Genomic DNA, 10,607 nt, shown 5'->3' on the forward strand with positions numbered 1-10,607 from the left:
CTGCTGTTTCACTTGGATTCTTCTGGACAACTGTTTATTCAGGGTGCTGTAGAAGGTATTCCTAAGAGTTGGAACAGATGACTTCTAGGGAGTTTCTTATTCTAAGTCAGTGCCTGCACGATAGCATTTGTGGTCCATGGGAAAGCCGGACAGGAACTTAGCGCTGGGAGAGGTTGAGGGATCAGCACTCATCACACTGATGTTCTCAATCATGATGGATACACTGAACAATTTTATGTGCCAGCTGTCCAAATTACAAGTGGAACATTATTTTTTTATAAATACAATTTTGCTGTATTTACTTGTAACCTTTGATTAGGTCTCTCTGTACTTTTAGGTATCCTTGCTTTTTCTTACCCGTCCTACCTTTAACCTTTCTAATCCTGCCAAAACTCCTGAGTGTTTCCCCATCAGTTTCCTTCTCTCTTGTATTTCAATTTCTAAATTGAGTTCATGGTCAAATATGTATCTGATCATGTGTACTGTGCATCCACTGGCCAGTGAATAGACAGCTTCTGTGATCCTGGAAATCATGTCAACAGGCACTAAGGATCAATTAGTAGTTGCACCTCAGATACATTACGTCAATGTAGATGAGGTTATCCATATACTTGAATAGTTATTCTTGTCGTCTCTTTAGCAAGTTAGCTCATTTTGGTAAATGATTTTATTTTTGATGAAATAAAATTACAAACAAACAAACAAAAATGTTGAAGGGGGATAAAACCTACCATGGCCAAAAAATTAGTATATACCAGTGGACAAGTTATAAAGAATAATTTAACTCCTGAATGTCTGCAGTTATAGATGTGCTAATGGTTAAAATATTAATAGCTATAAGTGACCAAAGAGATTTTAGACTTTAGGAAGACTTTGGGGGTGGGGGATTATTTTAAGGGAAGAGACTACACCAATGGATGTAACTAGTTTAAAAAAAGTATCTTAAGCATTTACTAATGGGAATATGCTGGTATCTGCCTTTTCAGTAAAGAAGCATTGGGTCAGTGTCTCAATTTATGCCAGTTATGAACCTCAACTTCTGAACTTTTGCAAATTGGCAGAACTCCAGCAAAGCAGATGAATGTTTTCTCTTCTTTGCTGGGATGTTCTTGTTGTGAATGAACCTTTATGTCTTGTAGAGCATAAGGAAACCCAGCCCAGAGCCACGAGCTCAGATGAGGAGGGCTGCTAGCAGAGATCAACTTAGGGACAGTAGCCCACCCCCAGCATTCAAGCCAGAACCACCCAAGGTATGTGGCTGGGAAGCCCACGTTGGGGAGGAAGAAGAAGAAGCAAATACCCCGACAGCTTCCTGCATAGCCAGGGAAGAGCACACACCATAAGATGGCATTGAATTATGTTTCTGACTCACACTTTCTGTTAAAATGTGTCTTTTGGTTTGTGGGTGAACCCCAAAATGAGGGAAGAGCAAAAAGAAGGAAAGGTAGTTTTAGGAGAACATACTGTTTTAAGACTGTTGTTATTTTATTTACTTATTCACTTATTCATTCATGCATTCATTCATTTTATTTTTTATTAAAAAAGTTCCTTGTAGCAAGAATAAAAGTTTGACAAATAGTAAATGCCCAGAAGCACCAGTTTCAGAATCTGTTTTTCTTTTTGAGTTAGTTTTCTGCCCACAATTTAGATAAACCAGAAAGTCCCTATTGATAGTTTGCTGAAGAACACAATCACCACCACTGTTTATTATGCCTCTCATTATGAGGGCAGCTTAACTAATTAATTAATTAATTTATTTATAGGTAGGTTTCACACCCAGCACAAAGCCCAATGCAGGGCTTGAACTCACAACCCTGAGATTAAGACCTGAACTGGATCAAGAGTTAGATGCTTAACTGACTGAGCCACCTAGTGCCCCTCAGCTTAATTTATTTTTAAATTAAATAGTTTCTCAGAACAGAATTAGTGTAAGAACATACAGTACATGTCATATAATATTTTTACCCCTTTCTGAATCAAATCTATAAAAACAGGCTTTTCCTTTAGTATAACCCAATAAAACTTCTCCATTTAACTCAATACTTTAGATAGGAAAAAAGTAATCACTGATTGTGTGAGTTGTCAGAAATAGTGACCTCATAAAATATATCACTGAAAATGTACAAGCAGGCCTAGGATCGAAGTATGAAGATGGAGCGGCCATTAGCATTGTTTGCTACCTTTCCCACTCCAACCTCCAGTCTCCTACGTGGCTGGACATGGGCCTCCCCTCTGGACTAGGGCATGCACCCTTAGGATCCCACTCTTCAATCCTGAACCCCCTTGACTTGTTGTGAAGTCTTCTCCAAGATACTGATCACTGATCTTAATCTCCTCTAGTACAAAAGTAGGTCTGCTCTGCCTCTATATTTGCAGGCCTCCCAGCCCTTCCCCAACATCCTCTTGGTTTCCTAGAGTTCTAAATACTCTTTTGTAGGAAGCAAGGTAGGGCTCAGGATGCCCACCCAGTGGCTGTTTGTCCTGTAGTATTTGATTCCTTGTCAGAATGGTATTTGTTGACCACCTCTGGAAACTGATTAGGAAATGGGAGTGTATTAAATCACTAATACAGATTTGAAAGTAAACTGAAAACCCAAGGTAAAAACGTGTTCATTGTTCTCTTCAGGCCAAAACCCAGAACAGAGAAGAATCCTTTGACTTCTCCAGATCCCATGAATATAAGTCAAACCCCTCAGCTGTTGCTGGTAATGAAATTCCTGGGGCATCTACCAAAGGTTATCCTCCTCCTGTTGCAGCAAAACCTGCCTTAGGAAGGTCTATACTGAAGCCCTCCACTCCTGTCCCTCCTCCAGAGAGTGAGGAGGTAGGAGAGGGCAGTGAGGAGCAAGATGGCACTCCCAAGTCTGTCCTGGGCAAAGTAAAAATATTTGAGAAGATGGATCACAAGGCAAGATTACAGAGAATGCAAGAGCTCCAAGAAGCACAGAATGCAAGGGTAATTATTTAAAAAAAAATTTTTTTTTAATGTTTTATTTACTTTTGAGAGAGAGAAAGACAGAGTATTGGGGGGGTGGGGGGAGGCAGAGAGAGAGACACACACACACATACAGAATCTGAAGCAGGCTCCAGGCTCTGAGCTATCAGCACAGAGCCCGAAGTGGGGCTTGAACTCGTGAACTGTGAGATCATGACCTGAGCTGAAGTTGGACACCTAACCACCTGAGCCACCCAGGTGCCCCACAAGGGTAATTATTTTTAAACCCCTAAATCATCTTAGCATGTCAACAGCAAGAATGTTCAGTTTCATTTCATGTAATGATTTGAGTCCTTTTTCCACTGCCACCAACATGAAAGGAATGTTCACATGCATGATACCACAGGCACCTCCTGTGTGTATGTCATTTCCAGACTGCCAGCTATCACTGTAGCCCTTTTTCTTCTAATCAAGAAAGCCTAACAATACAGGTGAATAAGATTATGCTTTTCACATTTCAGAACTTTATATCAGGTTCTGGAATGGGCAAGTAGGACAAGACAATCAGTGCCTCTCTGAAGTTATTTTTCATTAAAACATTTGTTATATTTGTTCAGTAACTGAATTTTATTTTTTAAAAATATTTATTGATTTGCGAGAGATAGAGTGTGAGTGGGGGAAGTGCAGAGAGAGAGGGAGACAAAGGATCTGAAGCAGGCTCCAGGCTCTGCGCTGACAGCAAAAAGCCTGACGTGGCTGAACTGTGAGATTATGAACTGAACTGTGAGATTATGACCTGAGCTGAAGTTGGACGCTTAACCGACTGAGCCACCCAGGTGCCCCTTAGTAACTGAATTTTAATTTGCTCCCAGATTTACCATAGAAAGCTAAAATTCTGAGCATTTTTCTTATCCCCCCCCCCTTTTTTATGTTTATTTATTTTGAGAGAGAGAGAGAGAGAGAGAGAGCGTGAGCTCAAGCGGGGGAGGGGCAGAGAGAGACAATCCCAAGCTGGCCCCGCACTGTCACTGTAGAGCCCAATGCAGGGCTCGATCTCATGAACCATGAGATTGTGACCCAAGCCCAAATCAAATGTAGGGTACTTAACCGACTGAGCCACCCAGGCACCCCATTTTTTTTTCCATTTCAACTATTTTTTTAATGTTTTTTATTTATTTTTGAGAGAGAGAGAGCGTGTGCGCATGAGCGGGGGAGGGACAGAGAGAGATGGAGACACAGAATCAGAAGCAGTCTCTGAGCTGTTAGCACAGAGCCCAACCTGTGCTTGAACTCAGAAAACCAAAAGATCATGAACTGAGCTAAAGTTGGACATTTAACCAGCTAAGCCACCCAGGTGCCCCATTTTTCAATTATTTTTATGCAATCATCACCACCATCCATCTCCAGGACTTTTGAATCTTCCCTAGCTGAAGCTTTGTACCCATTATACATCAACACCCTGTTACCCCTCCTCCTATCCCTGGTAATCACCATACTACTTTCTGTCTTCATGAATTTAACTACTTAGGAACCCCATATAAATGGAATCATACAGTATTTGTCCTTTTGTGACTGGCTTATTTCACTTAGGAAAATGTCCTCAAGGTTCATCCATGTTGTAGCATGTGGCAGAACTTAAACATTAGGCCATTATATACAACCATAAAAACTAGAGAGTTGCTTCTATTTTTCCTTTTGTACGAAAAATGGGATTGGAAAATGGGACCAGCCAGAATCCAGCAAGCCACCCAGCAGTCATTCATTCTTTCTTTTTTTGTTCTTTTTTCTCCCCCTTAATTCCCACAGATTGAAATTGCTCAGAAGCATCCTGATATCTATGCAGTTCCAATTAAAACACACAAGCCAGACCCTGGCCTGTCCCAGAATACAAGGTAAGGGCTGCTCAGCAGTATAGGTCTAAAAAGGGGGGCTTGTCTAGGACATGGACTCCTAAGAAAGAATTCTTCCCCACATTTCAATGTAACAAGGAGATTTTTTTTTCCGTGGTGAACTATTTACCTTACTTACTCAGTCAAGTTTAATTGTAAACATTATACAATCAAAATTTCATAGAAATTTTGCTTGTGTACTAACACCGACAAAATGTAATCACTGACACTTCAAAGTAGTCCCCTTTGACACACTGTAGGTTAATTGTATTAGGATAGCACACGAGCAAAATTCCTGGGGCTTAAACACTAATTGTTTTGTCACTAATATATTTTGGCTCTTAATCAAGCTCCTTAACTCCTTTGTATCACATAGCAAAGTCAGGCCACTTATACTGAACTGTGGTCTGAAGGGAAGGTGACAATCAGTTGACCAGTGTTGGTAAGATGCTTTCTATTTAAAATGCTACATAAGCATTAGGAATTATGACAGTGTCTTCCTGTAGAGGCTTTATACTGGATCATTTCCTGCTTCCGAGAATAGAAAAAAAAAGTCGCATTTTCTTGTGGCCATTCTGACTGGAAACTAGAGTCTGGTTTTACAGCAATAGAAAACTAGAGGCACATTTCTTCTTTAACACTTGAACAGTGGTACAGCCAACCAGGTGGCCCCTGGCAACAAAAGGGGTTTGGTAGGGTACTTTGGCTTCCTCACTCACTGCCCAATAAGCCTTAACTGATTACTCCCCCACCATTAACCTGAAGTGGGGCCCAAAGTAACCCTGGTTAAACAGCACAGTGTGGCATTTGACTCCAAGTTTGTGATCTGTCTTGGATTCATGGTCGCACTTCAACGGGCAGAGGCCCTGGCTGAGCTTTGTGATGCATTTAACACTCTCACCTTGTTAGTTCTAGGCCACCTGAACCCCAGAAAGGTCCTTCCAGACTCTATCAGGACCCCAGGGGGAGTTATGGCAGTGACGTTGAGGAAGAAGAATATCGCCAGCAGCTGTCAGAACACTCAAAGCGCGGTTATTACGGCCAGCCTTCCCGGTATCGGGACACAGAATTATAGATGCCTGCAAATTGACTCTTTTGTCTCCCCGCTGCACCACCTCAGAGCAGCGCTCCCCCTGAGTCATGGGATGGTTCTTTCCAGGCAAAGTGCACTGTGGAGACAGATGTGGGACCTGAGGTCCCATTTCCTCCTCATGGGGAGTACAGGGGACAGACGATGCAAATTAAGAACTGAGGGCTCTGTTTGTGGAACTGGGTCTGGGGAGTTTATGGCTTTTTGCTCAGAATTAAGAGAAACATAACAGTCTGATACTGTTAACTGCTTCAGTGGACCAAAATCTGTATCAATTCTGTTTGTGTATTTTTAACGTGTATATTAAGAAGTGATAACTATTTTCCCTCATTAATAGCTGACTTCAAGGACTGTTTCAATGAGAGATGGAATATGAAAAAGGAATTAAAATATTTCTGGACTCAAACTAAACTCAAAGAAATATTTTATTATATCTCTAAGTGCCTTTGATGAGAAGTGTCTTAAATTTTCTTCCTTTGGAGCGTTATGCAGAGCCATAATGGACTAAAACACTGACTACAGTTTCATACCAGCTTAATAGCTATGGTTTTCTCTGCACTGTGTCATCTTTTCAAGGCATTTGTGTTTGTAATATTTTCCATAAATTCTGACTGTATATATAGTAGCTATACCTGGTGGTTTGGCTACCAGTGCTAAATAGTTTGAAGACCAAGATACTGGTATAGAAATTTTTTGTTTGTTTAAAACCATGTGCTCCACGAAAGCAGGTAATTGGAAAAACCACATTTCCAAAAATGTGTGTATTGACAACAGTTTTATAATTTAATAAAAAGGAGGCTATTGCAACCGATAATTTGCTTTGTGGTAGATTTCTACACTGGTTCTTGTTTCCAAAGGCAACTTTTATTTCAATTAGTGATCATGAAATGAGATCACACTCGCTGCTAAACATGAAAATAAAGATCCATATGAAAAAGAAAATGAAGACTACCCAAAATCTCATCCTTCAGATAATTTTGGTGCATTTCCTTCAAGTACTTGTCTTGCAGATGTCTGTGTGTGTGATGGCTATAGTATGTATAAATATACTGTATTTGCAGTTCTGTTTTTTACTTTTTCTGTATAACGTTCTATCACGAACCTTTCTCTCAGGGAGTTAAAACTCAGGTATACATCATTGCTAGTAACTGCAGAACAGCATAACCTGTGACTTCATAACTAGACAATTCTGCTATCTGGTAGTTTGTTTCCAGTTTTTGGCCTCTTTTATATGAAATGTACCTCTGTGTGTAATCCATTTCTTTATATCAGTGATCAGCATTTTAATCCTTTTCTGCTGGTAGTTTCTCAGAAGTGGAATTACTGAGCAAAAGCATAAGGACCATTTTTAAGGCCCTTAATACTTGTTGCCAAATTGCTTCCTAGGAGAGTTGCATCAATTTATACTCCCACATTCACTCTTCAAAGGCTGAAGTATGTTTAGAATTTAAACAAGACAGCCTAGGAATTGGGGCTTGTATGAATCCAAAAGTACACTGAAGTCAGGAAAAGAGAAGAGTCCTGATTCCATTAGAGTCTTTTATAATATGAATTGCCATAAAGATGTTTAGCTTTGCGTTAGAAATTTAGCTTACTCAAAAAAGGAGTTGTATTAGAAATACGTCATGGTTACGTCTCTATCAGTATGGGTGCTGTAATTCATAAACTATTTAGTGCAGTTCCTTGAATTTTTGAGCAATCCTGAAGACAGTGACTCAAATCTCTGTATTTTGTCAATAAAGTCACCTTTTGCGGACTGAAAAAGATACACTGGTTATACGATGATTTAGTTTGCTTGTGTCCTTTTATCTACCCGAACAAGCTTTTTTGCAAAGCCAGGGAGGGGAGAGGAGGCATTTCAGCAGGAGCTGGGCTGTCATCTGGCTTTAGCACTTTTTTTTTGTGGTACAATTACTGATGCAGACAAGCAGGACCTCTGTTCCCCATAATGTCCCACAGTATGCCCCATGGACCACAGAGCCTGCCTCACCCCTTTTTCATTAACACTCTTTGTTCTGGGAAGGATTTAAGGCTGCCTACAACACATGTGGATTATGATTTAGAAAAGAGATGGGTGCTAGGCAAATGAGGAAAGAAGAGAGGAGAATATCAGAATAGGAAAGACAAAGCCATTAGTGAGAGTAGTGTTCACTATACACACTGGGCTCCTCTGCTTTCCAGAGGCCAGTGTAGGGCACGAGACAACTGGTACCTGACTTGACTCAAAGTGTCCATAAGGAGGTGGGGAAACTTCTAGAAGTCAACCCCCTACTCCCATTCTTTTTATTCTGTGTTGTTTTACCTTGTGTCCCACAGCCATGGCCACTTGCTTGCAAGGATGACTTTGGAGTTCTGTCCCCCCCCCCCTTTTAAAAGATTCTTTTTTTTTTTTTTTTAACGTTTATTTATTGAGACAGAGGGAGACAGCATGAACGGGGGAGGGTCAGAGAGAGGGAGACACAGAATCTGAAACAGGCTCCAGGCTCTGAGCCATCAGCCCAGAGCCCGACGCGGGGCTCGAACTCACGGACCGCGAGATCGTGACCTGAGCCGAAGTCGGCGGCTTAACCGACTGAACCACCCAGACGCCCCTAAAAGATTCTATTTTTAAGAAACCTCTACACCCAACGTGGGGCCGGAACTCACAACCCCGAGATCAAGAGTCGCACGCCCCATCCACAGCCCCGGAGGTCTGTTTCTTACCGTGTTCTTTCATGTAAGCCAGCAGCACAATTCCAAGGGCCGTTCAGTAAACATTCTGGAGAAGGGCGCCCGAAAACTGCAGTATCGAAACCCTACCCTGGAGCATGAACTAATCCAGACATCCATTCTAGAGGATCTAGGGCCAACGCCTCCCAACTAGCAATACGACAGGCATAAAGCCCCCTCCCCCATGCATCCGCCTTCTGGAAAATCCATTTTACTCAAAGACTGGGGGGAGCGGGGTGTTCAAACATAGGGGTAGATTCACGCAGCAGAACGCAAACGGCACGCGAAGGCGTAGAAGAAAACCTGGCACTTACCCCAACCACAGCATCCTCAGCAGGTGCCCGGCCTCCGGCCTCGACACCTCACCCAAGACCTCCGGCGTCCTCGGCGTGGTCCTGCCCCACAAGCAGCGGGCTCAGTCTCTGCCAGCCAGAAAAGGGCTTCGTAACTCCGCATCCGCCCCCGCGCTTCCTGGTGCTGTCAACCACGATTTGGCTTCACGGGCGGCAGAAATGGCGGGAAAGGCTGCTGAAGAGAGGTCTTAATTCGGGTAGCCGCTTCGGCACCAGGGGAGGACACAAAGTGCCCGCGGAGTCCGAGGTAATTCCGTGATGGGAGACCCGCGCTTAATCCCACCAAGAAACGCCGATGAATGGCGTAAAACACATGACTCAGAGTTTTCCCACTCCAGGCGGGAGGGAGCCGGGCTACTTGCTCACCAGCAGGTCTCGGATTTTTCAGGGCTGCTCCCCGCGCGCCCATGCGCCCGCCCATATGCGCATGCGTGCGTGTGTGTGCGTGTACGTGTGCGTGCGTCTGCTCTGCGCAGCCTCACTCCTCGCCCTCAAGCAAAGGCTTGAGGAGACGCTGGCGAAAAGGGTGAAGCGCCCAGTGGAGCGAGGCACGAGGGCGGAAGAAACTTGACCGCGTGTTTCAGGATGGTGAGTGGGCCGTGAATCTACTGAGCCTTCCAAGGTGGGAGATGTTTTCTGTATGATGTTTTAGGATGGGTTGGGGGAGACAGTAGAAGAACGAGAGCATCGTCTGTAGGGGGAGTGGGGAGGGGAGAGCCTACGTACCTGTATTGGGGTTCCCTAGAGACCCTAGAGAAAGAGGACCAACAGGATGTGTGTGTATATCGAGATTTATTTTAAGGAATTGGCGCATTAAATTAGTACCTCCACAATCTGCGCAGCGTGGGTAGAGGCAGGTGGTGATCTCCTGCGGAGGCAGCTCTTAGAGGTGATAAGCTCAGGTTCTGGAATCAAAGCAATCTTCCATCAGTCACCAGTTTTGTTCAGTTATTAGCATATAACCTTGAGCAGGTTACCCAACTGGTTAAGCCTCATTCTTTTCATGTATGAAATAAGGATAGAAAACGGTAACACCATGTCACAGTTTTTTTCTTGTGGCTCTTAAATGGGATGGTGTGCATAAAATGTTTGCAGTAGTTGGCACAAAGTAAGTGCTCAATAAAAGTAGCTAGTAGTATTGTCGTCATTTGGTTTCACCATACCAATTTAGAAACATGAGTGGTGTTTTTGATTTTCTTGCTCTTCCTCCAAATGATGACCTACTTTGTTCTACTTAGCTATTTTTTAATTTGTCCCTTTGTTGTCCCTTTTCCCACAGCCACTACCCTAGTTCAGATGGTTGTAAACTCTCTAATCCTCCATCTAGCTAAACAGGCAGAATCATCTTTCTAACATAGATCTGAGAATGTCTCCTGCTACTTAAAACACGCGATGACTTCCCCTTGCCTACAGCAAAGTTTAATTCTTTTAATAATAAATTATTTTAATCTATTGAGCTATAATTGACATATAACGTGAAAGTTTAAGGTATGCAACGTGTTGATTTGATACATTTATGTGTTGCATTGTGATTACCACCTGGGTGTTAGCTAACACCTCTATCATGTTACATAATTTCTTTTCTTGTGGTGAGAACAAGTAAGAGCTAGTCCCTTGGCAACAAAGTTCAA

The 10,607-nt window shown here is 42.6% G+C and overlaps 1 protein-coding gene across 5 annotated transcripts in view; it reads left to right on the forward strand.

Moving 5' to 3' along the window:
* Positions 1-6,723, forward strand: part of TJP2 (tight junction protein 2) — a 96,909-nt gene extending 90,186 nt beyond the window's left edge. For 3 of the 5 annotated variants that reach the window (XM_042911931.1, XM_042911928.1, XM_042911926.1), the window contains exons 20-23: positions 1,140-1,250; positions 2,627-2,956; positions 4,742-4,827; positions 5,734-6,723. In XM_042911931.1, coding sequence (XP_042767865.1) covers positions 1,140-1,250; positions 2,627-2,956; positions 4,742-4,827; positions 5,734-5,899 — 693 coding nt within the window. In that variant the 3' untranslated portion in view covers positions 5,900-6,723. The remainder of the gene's footprint in view (positions 1-1,139; positions 1,251-2,626; positions 2,957-4,741; positions 4,828-5,733) is intronic. The other 2 variants (XM_042911930.1, XM_042911929.1) reach the window with 1 other exon arrangement.
* The last annotated feature ends 3,884 nt before the right edge of the window (positions 6,724-10,607 follow it).

This window comes from Panthera leo, chromosome D4 (assembly GCF_018350215.1).
Source record: "Panthera leo isolate Ple1 chromosome D4, P.leo_Ple1_pat1.1, whole genome shotgun sequence".
Classification (NCBI taxonomy): domain Eukaryota; kingdom Metazoa; phylum Chordata; class Mammalia; order Carnivora; family Felidae; genus Panthera; species Panthera leo.